Source organism: Podarcis cretensis (genome assembly GCF_951804945.1).
Source record: "Podarcis cretensis genome assembly, chromosome: 16".
In the NCBI taxonomy this organism is placed as follows: domain Eukaryota; kingdom Metazoa; phylum Chordata; class Lepidosauria; order Squamata; family Lacertidae; genus Podarcis; species Podarcis cretensis.
The window spans coordinates 5245151-5265370 of record NC_137186.1 but is presented as its reverse complement, the minus strand read 5'-3'; the positions used below and the strand labels follow the sequence as shown (position 1 = coordinate 5265370).

Sequence of the window (20220 nt, the reverse complement as noted above, 5' to 3'; positions counted from 1 at the left end):
ATGCTCCAGGCCAGGAGGAACAGGAAGTTTCGACCGGCTGGACCAACTCTAGCATGACCACTCTAGCAAAACAGGTAATGTTGTACTTGACTGCTCCCAGTGGATTACAGCCCACAGATGGGACATTAGCCTGATCCAGCCGCCTCTTCTTACGTTCTTATGCTTTGGCTGGTCTGAGCGCCTCTTAATATTACCCCTTAGTCTCATCACCTCTTCAAATGCACATTTTAGCACGCAAATTGCTAACTCCATTAGCATTGACTACTTTGGCAAGAGTCTGCCTCTCGCTTGAGCTGGACCTGATGGATTTGGAGGCTTCCTGTGATTCCTTTTTTCCAAATAATCTACCATTGTGGCAAGGGATCCTCATATTACTTGCTTCGGTTTATGACAGGGAGGGAATCCCTGCCCACTGTGCTGGCTCTTCTGTTACGTATATGTGTGTCTGTCTTGCCCCTACGAATGCACCCTTCCCCTCCTCTGACAACTTTCCACCGAGCTAGTGAAACCCTTAGCCGGAAAGCAGTAGGCCTGCCGTGATTTAATTCAGTGGCCGGACCTCTGGGTGCGTCATTCCCCTCTCTCCAGCCCTTGGACCTCTCCCCGGGGCCCCCACTCTTCTCGCTGGCAGTGCTGTGGACCCCCCTTGAGTGCCTTCACTTAGCTGGAACATGTCCTTGAACTACGATATTTGGGTGGAGAGGTGCGTCTGCATGCAGGGGAAGTATGAAAGGCTCTTAACTTTTTGCACAGCTGGGGTGTAGGCCTACTGTGCAGAGGTAAGAGCTGCCTCTGTCGCCCTGCCTCCTTTCTCCTCTGGCCCCCGCCCACCACTGGCACGCGGTCTCCTGAAGCTTGCCAAGAAGGAAATGCGGCCCTCGTGACTGAAAAGGCGGCTTCAGCCCCTCTCAACCTGGAGCAGAAGGCAGATGAAGAGTCTACCAGGAGATCTCTGGGCAGTTGGCAGCTGAAAAGCTCCTGCTTCAGTTGTCAGCGAATACCAGGTGTGGGTTTTTCCTTCCACGGAAGGGCTTTGCATGCCAGGCTCTGGGCTCAAAAGGCATGCTCTGCCCCTCAGAGCCAGCGGTGCATGTGCCCATCTGGGCCACTGTTTTGAAATCTGCTTCTCGGCAGCAACAGATCCTGCAGTCCTGATGTCTCCCCACTTTAAAGTACAGCAGTACCTCAGGTTACATACGCTTCAGGTTACTGACTCCACTAACCCAGAAATAGTGCTTCAGGTTAAGAGCTTTGCTTCAGGATGAAAACAGAAATCGTGCTTTGGCGGCTCGGCGGCAGCAGGAGGTCCCATTAGCTAAAGTGGTGCTTCAGGTTAAGAACAGTTTCAGCTTAAGAACGGACCTCCGAAACGAATTAAGTACTTAACCCGAGGTACCGCTGTATTGCAGAGTTACCAAAAGAGGACGGTCTATTTTTCTTCACTTTTTTAAAAAAGCCTTAAGAACAGAAACTTGAGCTTCTCTTTCTCTCTCTCTCTCTCTCTCTCTCTCTCTCTGTGTGTGTGTGTGTGTGTCAGTCTCGCTGTGGCATTTGCACCTGGGCAGGTAATATTGCAGGTGTTGCTGGAGGAGGAGCCAGTTGTGTCTTGCCAGGAAATCCTTGCTGTGTAACATGAGAGCGTTTAGGAACCTGCTTTGCGGTGACACAGCAAGCAGGCGTGTTGTGTGTGTGTGTGTGTGTGTTTGGCAGAGCTGGGCAACCTTTGTGCAAGGAATGTGCCCCTTGCTCTGAGGTCTCTGTGGCAACTGGGTGAGAGTGACTCAGGATGATTCAGACACTGACAAGTGGAGACCGGGGGAATATCGACATCACTGCAGAGGTTTCCTGTTTGGGTTTGGAAACCAGGTGAAATCGCACAAGGGCTTCCGCCGTCTCTGATCCCTTGCGAAGAGGCCTTTTTAATGTCAAGATGGGCAGTCCTGCAGCCAATCAGCTCAGCAGGGAGGGATATAAATTTCCAATCGGTTCAGTAAGAGAATCACAGAATTGTAGATTCCTGATGAGCATTCTTTAACACACATTTTCTTATTCATTCATTCTTTCACATGCAACAGCATTAATCCAAGGGAAGAAATGGAAGTGATAAAAAATTGTTTAATAATGGAATCTTGATAGTACATATTGCTTTCCTGATATACATAAAACCTCCATATAATTATACAAGAACGCATTATGCTATGCCTAATCAAGTGTGTGGGTTTGCATTTTCCTGTCCTTTATTACACCAGTTCAAGATAAAAAGCTTTTTTCTTTTTAACCACACTGGTGTGTTTATTTATTTGTTTATTTTATTTCAGAACATTTACACACTGCTTGATTGTAAAAACAAAAACCCTCGCAGTGGTTTGCCATTACGAATGCATTTGCCTCCTGGGTTCCTTCAGGAGAAATGGTGGGATTTATTATTATTGCAGGGGGTTGGACTAGATGATCCTCAGGGTCCCCTTCCAAATCTGATTCTGTGACATAAAGCTGCTATCTATGAGAGGTCTCAAAGTCCTCTGTGGGGTGTCATACACTGTGTGGGCTTTGTGTGTGTCTGTGAAGGAAGCACAGTGTTCCCTTCCCCCCCTTTTTAAAGTCTGATCATTTTACATTTTTCTAATGGGCCCAGCAGCTACTCCTTTCTCCTGGCCTCGTTCAATTTTTATTTTATTTTTTTGGCCCTTTGAACATAAAAGAAGAATTCCAACCATTTCTGTCCCCTCGGTGACTTGGCCAGACTTCCTCCGTCTGGCTTCTATGCCTGCTTCTGTTTTCCATAAACTGGGGGGGAGGGGGGAGCGGTCCTCATCGCGTGATTTGGCCCAGTTTTTGGTACTCTTGGAAATAATATCTTCCTTGCGCACGCATAACAAAGCCTATCCCTGTGCTGGGGAGAAAAGCATCGTCAGCGAACCCAAAGCCAGGGTGGGGGGAGCAGTCGGCCATTCATCTCCTCTCGACTCGCCCCCGCGAGGACTGCAAGCAGAAAACCATCATTAATAGAGGGCCGTAAATGTGGGGCGAAGTCCATCCAGCCATCGCTGCGTCAGTTCTGCAGGAGATAATCTTAATACATAGGCCAGGCTTCCTCAAACTCAGCCCTCTGGATGTTTTTTTGGCCTACAACTCCCATCATCCCTAGCTAGCAGGACCAGTGGTCAGGGATGGTGGGAATTGTAGTCTCAAAACATCTGGAGGGCCGAGGTTGAGGAAGGCTGACATAGGCTCTTTGGATGAGAGAACGATGGATATTGTGGCCGGTCCATATGAACAGGATGGACTGTCCCATCCACAGAATGGGTCCCTTCCAACCGTCCAGTGATTCTATGAATATATTAACTGTGGATGTAGAGAAATCCTGTCTTCTGTGAGTCCTGCACTGCAGGGGGTTGGACTAGATCAGGCATAGGCAAACTCTGGCCCTCCAGATGTTTGGGACTACAATTCCCATCATCCCTGACCACTGGTCCTGTTAGCTAGGGATGATGGGAATTGTAGTCCCAAACATCTGGAGGGCCAGAGTTTGTCTATGCCTGGACCAGAGGACCTTTGGAGTTCCTTTACAACTTTACAATTCTATATATACAAACACACCCTTCCTCTTGGCATCAATACTGTCTTTTCCTCTCCCTTTTCCCTATGCTGACTTGCTTCTTACTCTCCTCACCATTTCCCGCATTTGGAAACAGCTGTGCTGAGACGTAGCATAGTTTCCCCCAGCCGTCTCAAATAAAAAGGTAATGGCGAGCTTAAAGGGATGCAGAAAAACATGTGAATGTATGTGGAATGCCTCCCCGGTGAGGAAAGGTCAAAGTTTCTCCCCTGCATGCTCAGGTTGGGAAGCAACTGGAAGATTGGAGAACACAACAGAGGTGTGCAAAATTATGCCTAGCGAGGAAAGAGTGCAAAGCCCTTCTGTGTTGGATTGCCTGGAGGCTTCTGAGAGTCGCCCCAGGTGACCAGGCGACCTGTTTGAAGCATGTGCTAGATAGCCCTTGATACCCACCCCTGGTGTTGGTTTCAGCAGAATGACTCTGGGTTCAGAGGTGGGGAGCATTTTTGGCCCTCCAGATGTTGCTCAGCTCCCATTTCCGATCAGCCCTGGCAGCCAGCATAACCAGTGGTTGGGAATGGGAGCTGCAGGCCAGCAGCAGTTTCCACACTTCTGCTGTAGGCTGGCAGAGAGACGGAGTCCTTTCCAGGGTGGTTCATCTTCCTGGGGGGGGGGGGGGAGAGAAGTGATGTGATTAAGGGAAACTTGTCAAAACAACCACTCTGCCCACTTTTGGTTTCACTTTGGTTTTCTTAAGGTGAGTTCTCTCTCTCCTCCTCTTGTTTTTATTGTTATTATTGGTTTTACATCCTAGTAAGCTTTGGCTCTGATGAAACCCTGGCCTCTTTTCGTAAAAAAAAAAGTGACACAGTTGACTTGCCCTAAAAGGCTTTTAAAACTCCTTTTTTTGCAAAATGGGAGGGGGTGTGAGATTAATGATGGGGAGGATATAACGCAGCCTGAGAATCACCCACCTCTCTTTGTCTGATTCTCACTTTTGTAGAACTTCCACGCCCCCCCCCATCCTCCTGCTAACAGAATTGCTCCCTGTTCAGCACCGACCTGTTCCACCTGTTGCAAACGGGTTATTTTATAGTTTTATCACCTTGCTGTCCATCCAGGGTGTTGTCTGCGTTTTCCTCCCCCAAACCCACCATTCTGTTCTCACAAGCGACTGTCCCAAGGACACCCAGTTGGCTTTGCGCCCTGCCTCGTATTAAGCTGAAGGATCTGTCCCAGAAGAGATCCTGGGAGCTGCTGTTCCGGAGTGGATCTGGGTATCTAGTCTCTAAAATCCTCAGCACCTCTGCCAAGCCTCCAGTCTCCAGGGAGGCGTTTTGGAAAGCAGGCAACCTCTGGCGGGGGGGTGGGGGGAGACAGGTTGTTCAACCTGTAGGCATTGAGCCAGACCTTTGCCTGCTGCCTTCCATGGCATCCAAGTGTCTTAATTATTCCGCATTAACTTAAAGAATTTGTGGGCTCCAGGGAGCGCTGCTAGCTCAGATAACCTTCAAATAAGATCATAGGAGAGGTTTGTCAACTGCTTGTAGCCTGGATGGCTTAAATAATAATAATAATTTATTATTTATACTCTGCCCATCTGGCTGGGCCTCCCCAGCCACTCTGGGCGGCTTCCATAGAAACCAAAAATACAGTAAAATATCACACGTTAAAAACTTCCCTGAACGGGGCTGCCTTAAGATTTCTTCTGAATGTCAGGTAGTTGTTTATCGCTTTGACATCTGCTGGAAGGCCGTTCCACAGGGCGGGCGCCACTACCGAGAAGGCCCTCTGCCTGGTTCCCTGTAGCTTTGCTTCTCGCAATGAGGGAACTGCTAGAAGGCCCTCGGCACTGGACCTCAGCATCCGGGCAGAATGATGGGGGTGGAGACGCTCCTTCAGGTATACTGGACCGAGGCCATTAAATCAGGGATGGGGAGCTTGTGGCCTTTCCCCGATGTTGTTAGTCGGGGAGTCACAGCTCTGCAGCATTCAGAAGACCATGCAGTTGCACTGGTTTCCAGAATTTACCTCTGAATACCAGGTAGGTGCTGGAGCAAGCAGCAGGAAGAGGAGTTGGCTTCCTCTGGCTCTCCTGCGTCAGAAGCAAAGTGCTGTTTCTCTGAGCCCCTTCCTCTCCTGTGCAGGAGGACAGAATATTCCGCCACTGAGTTGTTTCGCCTGAATGGGGGGGGGGGTTGTTTTGCCGTGCAAAGCGCCTGCAGTTTGTTCTCTCTGTTGAGATGGGGCAGGTGGGGAGGGAATGTGCAGAGCTGGTTTTTTAAAAAACAAAAAACTTGCCTTTTCTCTCCTCGACTTTCTCCCTCCCTCTCCCTTCCTTTTTTACATTTTAAAAAAATGAAAACAAAAAAATACCCCACCCCTTTCCCCCTCCCTCTCATTCATTTCTCAGGAGTTGTCATCGAGTACGGAGAGCCTTGATAGATCATTTTGCTCCGTAAGTGGCCTGCGTTTCAGCTTTTTTTGTTTTTCTCCCCCACCTCTTCCAACTGGGCTGCCTGCTTCCCTTCCCGTGATTTACCAAAAAATCAACAACAAATAATTTCTTTCGCAGCAGCATTTCCTCTCTGTTGTCATCTTAAGCCACTTTGCTAAGCCTGCCAATCACCCTTGGCAAATGCATCTTGCAGAGCATCAACGGCAAAATCCATTCCTCTCTTCTCTTCCACCACTTTGGGGAAAATGAAATAAAGTCACCCCAGCGAGCCCAAATCTACACTGCTGTTAGCCATTTTTGACTGAGCCTCTTTGGCTAACCGACTTCCTTGGCTGTCATACCCTTCTCTCTCTCTCTTCCATCACTCATGCGCCACTCGCGTGCATGTTGAGCTTGGGAAGGGGGGTTGTGGAGCTCTGCATGGTATGAGGGCTCCCCAGCAGGTTTGTCTTGTTTATACTAAAGTCGTGTCAAGTGCAGATTGGCAGCCAGTGGTCTCTATGGCACGTAACGCTTAACCGTAGTTAATAGAGTCACAGTTGGAGCTACGCCATTGCTTAAAAAACCTTGGTTTACTGTGTCACCGAATACAGTGATACCTTAGTTTACGAACTTAATCCGCTCCGGAAGTCCTTTCTTAAACCAAAGCGTTCTTTAACCAAGGCGTGCTTTCCCATAGCAGCAGGGAACTCAATTTACACTCAACAGGAAGCAGAATGTGTTCTTAAACCAAGGCAAAGTTCACAAACCAAAACACCTACTTCCAGGTTTGCAGTGTTCTTAATCCAAGTTGTTCATAAACTAAGCTGTTCTTAAACCAAGGTACCACTGTAGTTAAAAAGTGTTAAATAATACAGGCAGATTCCAGGCAGAAAAGCTCTGATAACACTTCACAGAGCAAAGCTGAACAAAACCACTGTATAATTTGAGGAGATGGGAACACAAAGGCTTTTTCTTCCTTGGTTTAAGCCCTTGTACATAGCAGCGAGACGGTGGACCCATATACAGAGGGGAAAAGCTCGATCACAATGACACAGCCAATCAGGGCGTGTGCTGCCTTAGTGAATGCCATGCCATTCTATTTCGTTGCTATGCAAAACCTCCACCACATCCCCCTTTGGGCCAGATAAGTTGAACACTTGACAGATTTAACCCTTAAGGTACAAACTAAATGAGCCCTGCTGTTAACACATCCAACAAAAAGCACCAGCCAATAGCTGCTGAACCTTGAAGCAATTTGGACTTTTAGCTACTCTTCACTCGTGAAGCTTTGGGGCAGCGACAGCTCCTAACCACAGTTGAGAAGGTGGTCTCCGTTCACACGTAACGCTCACCTATGCTTAACAGTAAGTTTAATAAGTCATTTCCCTTAACGAGCGGCCTCTAACCATAGTTAAGCTGCTGGGCAGCATTCACAAATAGCATTAAACCCTGGTTTGGTAAACCATGGTTTAGTGCTCACATGGGTGGGAGGTAGTGATCCAGACAGAGAGTGGAATGGGGAAGAGATATTTCAGACTTTTGATGGCCCCACAGAGATCTATACAGTGGACCCTCTGGATACGAACATAATTCGTACTGGGGATCTGTACTTACCCCGAAAAGTCCGTATCCGGAGGCGCCGCTTCTGTACACTCGCACGGTGCAATAGAGCGCTCCTGCACATGCGCGAAGTGAAACCCGGAAGTATACACTTCCGGGTTTGCCACGTTCGTAACTCAAAATTAAATTACCCGAAGGTAACGTAACTCAAGGTACCACTGTACTCCCAAACAAGCAGTGAATGTTTCACAACCATAGTGTATCCCAGTAGTCCCTGCTTATATGATTCCAGCCTGTGCCATTCTCCCAGGTCTAGCCACACACACCCCATTACCCTCAAGTAGGTATTTCAGTCTCTGTAAATTGTGAGAAGCAAACCCGTTTCTAGAAGTGCACCCAGTTTGATTTTCCTGAAATGTTTATAAGTGGAAGGAAGCCTAGCTGCTGCTGCTAAACTATTGCATTTTATCCTCTTACAGCTAGAGTTCTAGGCCTCCTACAAAGCAACTACAGTAGTTAATCTCGTGGCCTTTCTTCGTGGTCTTACACATGGCATTTTATAAGCCCAAAGGGCCTTTTATACATAGGACAGCCCATTGTTAATTCATATCACTCATGAAGAGTTCAGCATTCCAAGAGCTTTGTTTAAAAAAAGAAAATACTAGTCCTTAGTATTGCATTTGCAGTGACTTACTATTTTATAATATATATGAAGCATCTGGACCCAAACACACAAACATTTAAAAAACAAGATAGTATTTACTTCTTGTTGGCTTGCATTCTAATATACATAGCACCAAAGGAAAATGAATGGGGAGGGGAGAGGAAGCTGAGCAATTTCAGATGCTAATTTTTGATAAAACAAGAATTGACTTCTCCCTTGGGCTCACGGAGATGGAGTCGGCTTTTCAAATTGGATTACACTGCGGAATATTTCATTCTGAATTACGCACTCTCTTCTTCTTCTGGGAGCAAAGGGATTTTTGTGTTTCATTTTTCAAAGTCAAGTTCAGCGTATCCACAGCGCTACTCTGGCTACACAAGGGTGCTGGTGGTAGAAGTCTTGCGGCAAGTGTCCTGCCTGCTTTGAAGATACGGCCTGAGCAAGGAAAACATTTGGAACCACCATTGAATTGTTCGTCGCAGGTCTTCCGTATTCATATTTTGTTTCTCTTTGCTCAGATGAGCAATTAAAAGAGGAAATGCTGTTCTCTCTGCTGCCCTTAAATTATTACATATATTTTTAATTTGGCGCACCTTGTGTTGAGTAGAAATTTTCATTTGCTTGTCTTCTTTCTTCCCTCATCTGTCTACAAATAATTTCCCCCCTCTTTTCGTTGGAATTTTTGCTTTTAGCAATTATACCTGATTCTTCTTCTCCCCTAAGAATACCCGAACCTCTTCTTGATAATGGGTGGAATCAACGTATGAGCTTGTGATGAGAACATAGGCTTGAACATTGGGGAAGATCCGTCAGTTCCTCCAATCGAAAACTCCTCCCTGTCTTTAAATCCATTCTGTCTTGTGTCAATCAACCCAGCCTTTCTCTTCTCTCAGATCCATCCCACCTCCCTCTTGCTTCAATATGGGACGAGGGGAGGAGATATCCATTTTGGTTCATGTTTAATGCTTCCCAAAACCCAGTACGCAGACACCCCACCATTCTCTGGGTTTTGCAGTACAATTCTCCAAAGTTGAATTTATTTATTTTTGTAAAGTAAAATAAAAAGTAATGCATGTGCGTATTAGGGGAAAGTGTTTCCAGAAACAATTCATTTGGAAAACAAGCATGCAGGAAATGTGTATGTTTGGCGGGAGATCGCATCAGAAAATCAGTATATTAGGAATGACGCACGCTAAAACACTGGTGAGTTTGTGAGTGCTTTAAAACTATCATAATTCAAAGACTGGTGCGGAAATGTGGCAGGCAGAATTTCAGGTGGGAAAGAGGTTGAGAAATTGAAAGAAAGTGGAACGGAAAGATTTGCCTGTCGCTGCCTTGCTTCAGTGGACACCATCTTGCTTGCTTGTCGATCTGTTTGGCCACTTCCAGATGTAAGCAGAGCCTCCCCCCCCCTTCCTTGGTTGGCCCTTCCCAGCTCATGAATCTCAAGCATAAGGCTTTGCTATAATGTGGGTGTGAGGGTGAGGGACTCCGACTCCCATCAGCCCCTGCCAGCATGGCTAAGAGCCAGGGGTGATGGGAGCTGAAGTCCAACGACATCCAGAGGAGCTGCAGGTTCCTACAGTGTTGTTTTTTTAGGGGTGGGGGAAGAACGGATCTTCACCTGCTTCCTCTTTGGATTGTTGCTTGTGGTGCTCTCTGAGCACTTAGCACTTAACAACAGGCATAGGCAAAGTCAGCCCTCCAGGTGTTTTTGGGACTACAACTCCCATCATCCCTAGCTAAGGACCGGCGGTCAGGGATGATGGGAGTTGTAGTCCCAAAACATCTGGAGGGCCGAGTTTGCCTATGCCTCCTTAACAAAGTTGTGCCAGCCCCAAGGAGCCGCCCTGAGCCCGGCTTCGGCTGGGGAGGGCGGGATATAAAAAAATATTATTATTATTATTACAGTCTGAATTTGGAAAGGAGACGAGAAGGGATGATTGTGAGCAAACCATAGCTATACATTTGGCCTGGCCTGCACGTAACACTAAACCGTGGTTTATTTCATGGAGGGCAGGAGCAGGAGCCTGACTGCAGAAGGTAGCTGAAGCCAGCCCACCCTGATCAGACACTTTCAGGCCTTAGGTTTTTTTCCAGGATCTCAGGCGGTTGATCTTTTCCAGCTCCCGCAAACCATACAGATCCTCTTTACGGACTGGAATACAACTCCACTTCGGACCCTTGCCTCTTCCCCTCCCCTTTGCTGGAAAAACTCTGGAATCTGGAAAACCCAGAGTTCTCTGTTCCAAAATCTTTTTACAGAAACATTTTAAGAGATTTCCTATGTTGTTCTTGGCTGCGGTCCTATAATTCTGATTAGGCCAGGGGCAAGTCTCAGCGGGGCCAGGGCTTCTTGGTAAACAGCGCTGTTGAGAACTGAATCCCAGCTATCCTAATTTGCTGCTTTGTAGGGCTCTGTAGCTACCCAAGGTGGGGTATTACCTGTTCTGGTGGGGGGGGGGAGAGACCCCAACAGGGAATCCTGGTGGCTCCTTAAGGCGTCTTAACGTGGCAAAAGTTCCAGTTGCATCAGGTGTGACCTGATTCCCCCAGTGTGGGAGAGATGGGAAGCTTTGTGTTGACAACATAGCAGCCCCAAAGCCCCCCCCCCTTTCCCCACACACCCCAAAGCTGTCAGGGAATCCCTACCTCCAACCAGGGCAGTCTCTCTCCTCTGTGCTCAGCGCCTTCATTCCCCCTCTTAACTTTCTCTCTCTCTCCCCCCCCCCAAAAAAAACATTTTTTCTCTTTTTTGCGTTCTCTCTACTTCATCACCAGCTTCATACAGTTAACACCCTTCTCTTGCTCGCCCCCCCCCCTTTTATTGCATGCCTCTTTGACCAGCGCTTGGTTTTGGTGGTGGCAGGAATGGCTTATTAATTTCAAATTACCCTTTTTTAAATAATAATAATAATAATAATCCTTCCCTGTGATGGGAGAGTAAACTGCTGAAGTGAAGAAGGGAGGTGGGCAGGGAGCAGTTATGCAGGGAATGGATTCCCCCCCCCACTGCAGTGTTAATAATCACCACATCAGTGGCAATACCGTATTTTTTGCTCTATAAGACTCACTTTTTCTGTCCTAAAAAGTAAGGGGAAATGTGTGCGCGTCTTACGGAGCGAATGCAGGCTGCGCAGCTATCTCAGAAGCCAGAACAGCAAGAGGGATTGCTGCTTTCACTGCGCAGCGATCCCGCTTGCTGCTCTGGCTTCTGAGATTCAGAATATTTTTTTTCTTGTTTTCCTCCTCCAAAAACTAGGTGCGTCTTGTGGTCTGGTGCGTCTTATAGAGCGAAAAATACGGTAATTCGCTGTATATAGCTTCCAGTGCCTAAATCAGTACAGCGTCTCAGTAAGCATCTCGATGGCCCTGAAAGATAGTCCAATGTGGCTTTATTGTGAGGGTGACCGGGTCCGAATGCCTTTCTGGAGTGCACCTAAGAGGTGCGCTGACTTCTGGTGCCCTTTGGGTTCAGCCTTCTGTGGTTTTAACCCCAAGGGTGATGGAGGCATCTGTGGCCGTCCAGGTGTTTCTTGGACCACGCAACACCCTTCCCTAACCATTGGCCATGCTGGCCGCTGGGACGGGTGGGAGTTGGAGGCACAGCTGTGGGACTCCGCAGGTGCTCCTCATCCTCTTTTCACAGGAGACGGTTCCTGTGGGTGTCTTCTTGACATTCCTGAGCATTTAATCGCTTAACAATTATAAATCATATAAATTCCTTGCTTAAAAAGCAAACAGGAAAACACAGTCTCTTCTCTTCCTTGCTACGTTGGTTTTATATATATACTGTACAGTCGTACCTCGGAAGCCTTGCGAGTCAAACATTTTGTCTCCCCAACGCTGCAAACCCAGAAGTGAGTGTTCCGGTTTGCGAACGTTCTTTGGAACCTGAACGCAGATTCCGATTGGCTGCAGGAGCTTCCTGCAGCCAATCAGAAGCTGCGCCTTGGTTTCCAAACGTTTTGGAAGTCGAACGGACTCCCGGAACGGATTTTGTTCAACTTCCAAGGTACGACTGTATATATAAAGCTGGTGTTGCTCACAAACGCTTGTCAACAATTTGGACTTTTTAGCAGCAAGGGCAGCAACTTCTGTGCAGTACTGCTTGGTGTTCTTTCAAAGGATTCCTAGCTTTTCGCACCCTCTGCTGGCTATTTGAGAAAGAGCAACCTCTCTGTGGGTTTTTTTTGGAGAGGAAGGCTGGTGTCAATCAAGAGTAAAAGGTTAAATGTTTTGCTGGGGTTTGAGGCGGGTGGCTTCAGGTTTCAAGACATCTGCAAGAAAATGAGAATGTTCCAAGGGGGGGTGGCGGTTAAAGAAGACTCAAATGTGGATTTGTTGCCTTTTTGCAGTCTTAAGGTCACATCCACACCATCGTTTTAAAGCACATGGCTTGCCACCAAAGTAAGGAGTGTAGCGTGTTAAGGATGCTGGGAATTATAGTTCCATGGGGATAAACTACAGTTCCTGCTTCTCAAACGTTTAGTGTGGATGTGACCCAGTAGTAGGCAGGGAGCCTATGTTGTTTAGGCAGCCCCTGTCACATTGAACCCTAAATGCTGTTACTAACCTGTGTAAGAAGATAATCTTTCAAAGTGAACTCAAAGAATTGTAGCTCTTTGCAGGGAAGGCAGTAGAGTGTCTCCTAACCACTCCCAGGGCCCTTACAGTTCCCAGAATTCTTTGGGGACACCATGACTGTTTAAAGTGATATCATATTGCCCCACCTGAGTTTCCTATTTAAAGCAACATCATGCTGCTTTAAACAGTCATGGCTTCCCACCTACTCTAAAGAATCCTGGGAACTGTAGTTTGTTCAGGGTGTGGAGTGTTCTGTGGAGGCTGCATAGGAGGGGGGAGAGCTACAGTCCCAGAGTTCCCTTTTAAACCACTTTGGGAACTATAGCTCTGCGAGTGGAATAGGGGATCTCCGAACAATCCCCAGTGCCCTTAAACTACAGTTCCCAGAATTCTTTGGAGGGGGAGCCATGATTGTTTAAAGCTGTATCATAGTGCTTTAAATGTATGGTGTGAATGTGGCCTGAGTTAGACGTGAGCTGGATCCCACCCCCAGGGTGGCGGGCAGAAGACTGAACTAGGCATCCTCTCGGCCCGACCTAATCCTGGTTGTTCAGATGGCTTTAATCAGAATAGGAACATTTCTCTCATTTGTCAGGCAAAAATTGGCATCCTCCTGTAACTCCTGAGGGTCCTCAAGGCAGGCACCCTCTGTACAAAAACCAGTTCCAACTTCTGTCTCCTTCTCTCCCTCCCTCTAAAATTGGGGGCGGGGGAGCCCCACAACCCTGCGCAGCCCGTCCGCCTGGCCCCGGAGCGAGAGTTCATCAAGTCTCTGATGGCCATCGGGAAGCGCCTGACGACGCTGCCGACCAAAGAGCAGAAGACGCAGCGCCTCATCTCCGAGCTCTCCCTGCTCAACCACAAGCTGCCGGCCCGTGTCTGGCTCCCCACCGCTGGGTTTGACCACCACGTGGTGCGGGTCCCACACACCCAGGCCGTCGTGCTGAACTCCAAGGACAAGGTAAGGGGGGTGAAAATTGAACGGGGGCAAGAGCTCCAGTGGAATCGGGTTGCGTCCAGCTAAATTCTACTCAGAAGTAGATCCCAAGGCTGAAAACGCATCAGCTGTGTGCGGGAGAAATTGTAAGGTCACCGGCTCATGGATCCACATGTGGTGGCAGTGTCCGAAGTCTTTTTGTTTTGGGCAGAAACGGGGAACGGCACTTCTGTCCTACTGCTGGAAAACTGCTTGACATCTTTCCCATAAGGATCTCATTTATCACCTGATGACTGCAGCACGCCTTGCTACCTCAAGGCGTTAGAAGACTAAACACAGACCTGCTTGAAATCTGAAACTCACAAATCTGGGACTTAGTATTAACGGACAAAGCAACAACCCACACATGAGTTAAGCAGACAAGAAAACCAATGCATTTCTCAAACACATGGCTGATCAGTTTTTAGTCGTTTCACTCGGTAATGGTAGATATGTATACAGTGGTGCCCCGCAAGACGAATGCCTCGCAAGACGGAAAACCCGCTAGACGAAAGGGTTTTCCGTTTTGGAGGTGCTTCGCAAAACAAATTTCCTATGGGCTTGCTTCGCAAGACGAAAATGTCTTGCGAGTTCCTGCGGGGGTTTTCCCCTCCCCCCCTTTTTCTAAGCCACTAAGCCGCTTATCAGCTGATCCGCTAAGCCGCTTAACAGCTGATCCGCTAAGCCGCTTAACAGCTGATCCGCTAAGCCCCTAAGCCTCTAATAGCGTTAATCCGCTAAGCCGCTAATGGGCTTGCTTCGCAAGACGAAGAAACCGCAAGACGAAGAGACTCGCGGAACGGATTCTTTTCATCTTGCGAGGCACCACTGTACCATCGATGCATAACTTTGAATGCATTTTTCTGGATCCATGCAGAAACAGTTTGAAGGGAGCTTTTCCCAAGGGACATTTCCAGATTCCCCCCGAAAGCTAATAATGATGGAGACAGAGGCACATTTTGCAATTAGCAGTAGGAGCCAAGTGTTGGGAAGAACAGTGCACTGAGCCCTCCTTCGCCCAGAGTAGAAATAAGCTGCCTGTCCCCAAAACATCACAACAAATCTCCCGTCCTGTTTTGTCAGACGTTGTAAACTTGTCCAGTCAGAGTCCTTTGTCTTCCTCCCTCCCTCCTCCCCGTCTTCAGGCTCCTTACCTAATCTATGTGGAAGTACTTGAATGTGAAAACTTCGACACCACTAACGTCCCGGCCCGGATCCCAGAGAACCGTATCCGTAGCACGCGATCCGTGGAGAACCTCCCAGAGTGCGGGATCACGCACGAGCAGCGGGCCAGCAGCTTCACCACTGTCCCCAACTACGACAACGATGACGAGGCTTGGTCTGTGGACGACATTGGGGAGCTGCAGGTGGAGGTATTTCGATGAAATCATTATCATTTATTTTATTTTTATTTTTTTAATGATATTTTATTAAATTTTCACAATAAAAAGGTTATAAGACAATCAATAGAAAAAACACAAGAAAAAATACAAAAACACAGAAATACAAAAAGTACAAACAATTAACATAGAAAAAAAGAAAAAAGAAAAAGAACAGAAAAACAAAAATCCCTCTTTTTATCTTCTCCTCTTTAGTTAACTTATTTTCCTGACTTCCTCACACCTCCCTTTTTTGTATTCCACTTAAAAATTGGTTCAGCAAATTCATTAACTTCGAGCTTTCATCTAATATCAATCCATTCTTACATAATCTTTTACCTTATTGCTAGAACCCCTTCATTTCATTTCAATGTCATCAACATTCAAAAATTTTACAATGTTTCTGTAAGTAGATTTTAAATTTCTTCCAATCTTCTTCCACCAACTCTTCTCCCTGGTCTCGGATTCTGCCAGTCATTTCCGCCATTTCCATATAGTCTATTACTTGCACCTGCCATTCTTCCAGGGTGGGTAGATCTTGTGTCTTCCAATGCTTTGCGATGAGTATTCTTGCTGCTGCTGTAGCATACATAAAGAAAGTTCTATCCTTCTTTGGCACCAATTGGCCGACTATGCCCAGGAGAAAGGCCTCTGGTTTCTTCAAGAAAGTATATTTAAATACCTTTTTCATTTCATTATAGATCATCTCCCAGAAAGCCTTAATCATTATCATTTAGCTTCGCTTTGCAAATATAAAAAGGTTGACTTTTTAACGTTTTGGTGGAATATTTCCAGTCACTTTATACTCGTCTTATTCAAACCTTTTGTGTGAAAAAAGGGGGAGAAATGCATAAAAATCATTAAGAATTATCGGAGCACATCAGATTAGCTTGCCAAATCTCTCTTATGCATAACAGACATGTAAAAAAGCAGGAGGAGCAAGAAGACGAGAGAAGGCTTGATAAGTCAGCAAGGGGCTTCAGTGCTGTCCAATGAAATAATTTTCTCTGCTGATGAAAATGAAGGATAAATAGCTGGTGCCTAAGATGAAAATGGGGACGCGGGTGGTGCTGTGGGTTAAACCACAGAGCCTAGGACTTGCCGATCAGAAGGTCGGCGGTTCGATTCCCTGTGACGGGGTGAGCTCCCGTTGCTTGGTCCCTGCTCCTGCCAACCTAGCAGTTCGAAAGCACGTCAAAGTGCAAGTAAATGAATAGGTACTGCTCCGGCGGGAAGGTAAACGGCATTTCCGTGCGCTGCTCTGGTTCGCCAGAAGCGGCTTAGTCATGCTGGCCACATGACCCGGAAGCTGTACGCCGGCTCTCTCAGCCAATAAAGCAAGATAAGCTCTGCAACCCCAGAGTCGGTCACAACTGGACCACAACTGGTCAGGGGTCCCTTTACCTTTAAGATGAAAATGATGGAGGTTATGAATTGGCATTAATTACACCAAGTACGTACCGCTGCTTCTGTTACCACTTTTATGGGTGCTGACTTGATCACTGATGAAGACAAGAGGCTTATAGTTGGTCACAATAAAGCCAAAAAGGCCCAAGAAAAATCCCTGGATCAGGAATTCAATTACCTTTGTCAGAAGGGTGAAATGGACTGCATCTTTTTTGATGGCCTTGAAGGTACAGCTAAAGCGATGCTGAAAGCAGGGCTCTTCCTTCAACAATGTGCCAGGGAAACGAATGAAACCGCTCTGCTTCCATTGAGCTCTTCCTTCCTTCCTTTGTTCTCCAGCTCCCAGAGATTCACACCAACAGCTGTGACAACATCTCCCAGTTCTCTGTGGACAGCATCACCAGCCAGGAGAGCAAAGAGCCCGTCTTCATAGCTGCTGGAGATATCAGGTGAGTGGGAGTCTAGAAGAAACGTCCGCTGCTTGGCAATGAGGGGTTCAGGTCTAGGAATAGAACATCCCTTATAAAAACCCTAAAAACCTGAGAATAGTATAATCCAGTTCCGCTTCCGTGTGTAGCAAAATCCCCCCGAGGCGTTCTCAAAGTAAAGGAAGGATTGAACTCTGATTAATAAGAATACACTCAGAGGCTTGAACCAGCAAGACTCTGGGAAGGGTGCGTATAATATTCTGTGTCTCTCCACCCTCCGGCCCAGGTCGTTTTATTCACAAAAGAGCCTTTTACAGAGTGTTCGTAAGAACCAATCAGATTTTTCCTGAGCATTTCAACAAACCCCATGTGGGGACAATGTTAGACTACCAAAACTAATTAAGCATGGGGTAAATAAAACAGAACTACAAAGGAGTGCATTTGCAGCGGCGTAGCGTGGGTTGTCAGCACCCGGGGCAAGGCAAGTAATTTGCACCCCTTAACCCGGGGCAAGGCACGTAATTTGCGCCCCTAACCTGCCGCCGCTGCCAGCTTCTTCTTGCTGCTGCCTGGGCTGGGGTATTTACGGTAAGGTAGCCACGGCGGCGGGTCCGTGTCAGGTGATCTGAGGTGAGTTGCCGCTGGCGCTGCCACCCAAACGACGCCACTTGCCCGGAGGAGGAGGAGGGCAGAGAGGCGAGGAAAATGCAACATGGCCCAGCAGCTACAGCGGCGGTGGGGCTGTGAGGAGGGGCTGCCTGGCGTGCCCTCTGCGGCCCTGACGCGCAGTGAGTGCTGAGAGCCGCTGCCTGCCGGACGCCTTCAGCCCGGACGCGCGCACAGCTCGTCGGTTCCGCGAGACATGGGGCTCTGCTACAGCCTGCGCCCGAGGCTCTTCGGCGACTCCGGAGGCAGCGAGTGGCCCCCTGAGATGTTGCGCCCGGTGCGGCCGGGCCCCCCCTGCACCCCCCACGCTACGCCACTGCGCATTTGGCAACCCCTGAGGTTATAAGCAAGCAATAGACATGATAGGAAGGATGGCCAGGAGGACAGCGACCATTCTCACCTTTAGGTGAGATCTGTTTCCTGGCCCTAAGATTAACATCCTAAGATTGACATATCAGAAAAGCTATATCAAATAAACTTGCCCGCTATCTTTATGGCCCAGGATGCATGCCTGGCAAAGCAACTGGGCTGTGTACGTGACTTGTCAAGCAAGAGAAATGGACAGTAGAGGAAACGGCCAGAGATGCAGAGGGTTGTGGGATTTGATCAGAAATTATTGTCCATGTATCAAACCCAGTCAAGACAATGCATTCATCGTGGACACAATGGCTTGATGCACATTTTCTAATTCCTCATAGTAATCCCACCTGACCCCACACTCTGGATATTTGCACTCCTACAACCCCCCCCCCAAATTAACATTTCTCTTTCCTCTTGCAGGAGACGCCTCTCGGAACAGCTTGCCCACACTCCAACATCCTTCAAGAGAGACCCCGAAGACCCTTCTGCCGTCGCCCTGAAGGAGCCGTGGCAGGAGAAAGTCAGGTGAGGGCAGTGCGGGGTCAGAGCAGAGGGTGACGGGGCCCCAGTTGCGTCTCCACGGCCTGACGTGCTAAGAAGCCAGGCATTGGCTGCAGGCCGGAAGGCTCTCCCCATCTCTTGCATGGGGCAGCAGAGCCTTTCGGGTTCCTCAGGGCTCAGCAAGGGTGGCCCGGGTCTCCCGCGCCAGGCCAGGGCGGAACCAACTGCTTCCTGCTGCTTTTTTGCAGGCGGATCCGGGAGGGCTCTCCGTACGGCCACCTCCCAAACTGGCGCCTCCTCTCTGTGATCGTGAAATGTGGCGATGATCTCCGGCAAGAGCTGCTGGCCTTCCAGGTGCTCAAACAGCTTCAGGTAGGGAATACCCCACAGCAGTGCCTCTCTTTCCCTTTCCCCTTTCCCCTTTCCCCTTTCCCCTTTCCCCTTTCCCCTTTCCCCTTTCCCCTTTCCCCTTTCCTCCCTCAAAGGCTTCTGAGTTTGGTCAAGTTGGATGCAGTGGCGTAGCGTGGGGGGTGCAGGGGGGCCGGCCGCACCGGGCGCAACATCGGGGGGGGCGCGCTCGCCGCCTCCGGAGTCGCCGAAGAGCCTCGGGCGCAGGCTGTAGCAGAGCCCCATGTCTCGCGGAACCGACGAGCTGTGCGCGCATCCGGGCTGAAGGCGTCCGGCAGGCAGCGGCTCTCAGCGCTCACCGCAGTTCCCGCGCGTCAGGGCCGCAGAGGGCGCGCCAGGCAGCCCCTCCTCACAGCCCCGCTACTGCCGCTGCTGCAGCTGCTGGGCCATGTTGCATTTTCCTCGCCTCTCTGCCCTCCTCCTCCGGGCAAGCGGCGTCATTTGGGCGGCAGCGCCAGCGGCAACTCGCCTCAGATCACCTGACACGGACCCGCCGCCACCGTGGCTACCTTACTGTAAATACCCCAGCCCAGGCAGCAGCAAGAAGAAGCTGGCAGCGGCGGCAGGTTAGGGGCGCAAATTACTTGGCTTGCCCCGGGTTAGGGGGCACAAATTACTTGCCTTGCCCCGGGTTAGGGGGCGCAAATTACTTACCCACACTACGCCGCTGGTTGGATGCAGTGCTGGTGTAGTGTTTAGAGTGTCAGACTAGCACCTGGGAGAGTTGTTGTTGTTTAGTCGTTTATTCATGTTTGACTCTTCGTGACCCCCTGGACCAGAGCACGCCAGGCACTCCTGTCTTCCACTGCCTCCCGCAGTTGGGTCAAACTCACGCTGGTAGCTTCGAGAACACTGTCCCACCATCTCGTCCTCTGTCGTCCCCTTCTCCTTGCGCCCTCCATCTTTCCCAACATCAGGGCCTTTTCCAGAGAGTCTTCTCTTCTCATGAGGTGGCCAAGGTCTTGGAGCCTCAGTTTCAGGATCTGTCCTTCCAGTGAGCACTCAGGGCTGATTTCCTTCAGAATGGAGAGGTTTGATCTTCTTGCAGTCCATGGGACTCTCAAGAGTCTCCTCCAGCACCAGAATTCAAAAGCATCCATTCTTTGGCGATCAGCCTTCTTTATGGTCCAGCTCTCACTTCCATACATCACGACTGGGAAAACCATAGCTTTAACTATATGGACCTTTATCGGCAAGGTGATGTCTCTGATTGGGTTCAAATTCCTGCTCAGCTCTTGGGGGCCTAACCTCCTTTGCAGGGTTGTTGTGAGGATAAAATGGGGTG

General features: G+C 48.7%; 1 protein-coding gene and 1 long non-coding RNA gene across 4 annotated transcripts in view; one reads left to right on the top strand and one right to left on the bottom strand.

Moving 5' to 3' along the window:
* Positions 1-14918, bottom strand: part of LOC307205923 — a 53867-nt gene extending 38949 nt beyond the window's left edge. Inside the window, exon 1 of the long non-coding RNA XR_013834198.1 lies at positions 14420-14918. This is a non-coding gene — a long non-coding RNA (uncharacterized lncRNA). The remainder of the gene's footprint in view (positions 1-14419) is intronic.
* Positions 1-20220, top strand: part of PI4KB (phosphatidylinositol 4-kinase beta) — a 59251-nt gene that overhangs the window by 29244 nt on the left and 9787 nt on the right. For 2 of the 3 annotated variants that reach the window (XM_079957983.1, XM_079957981.1), the window contains exons 4-9: positions 5973-6017; positions 13544-13771; positions 14932-15159; positions 16912-17021; positions 18447-18551; positions 18776-18899. In XM_079957983.1, the coding sequence (XP_079814109.1) occupies positions 5973-6017; positions 13544-13771; positions 14932-15159; positions 16912-17021; positions 18447-18551; positions 18776-18899 (840 nt within the window). The remainder of the gene's footprint in view (positions 1-5972; positions 6018-13543; positions 13772-14931; positions 15160-16911; positions 17022-18446; positions 18552-18775; positions 18900-20220) is intronic. The other variant, XM_079957982.1, reaches the window with a different exon arrangement.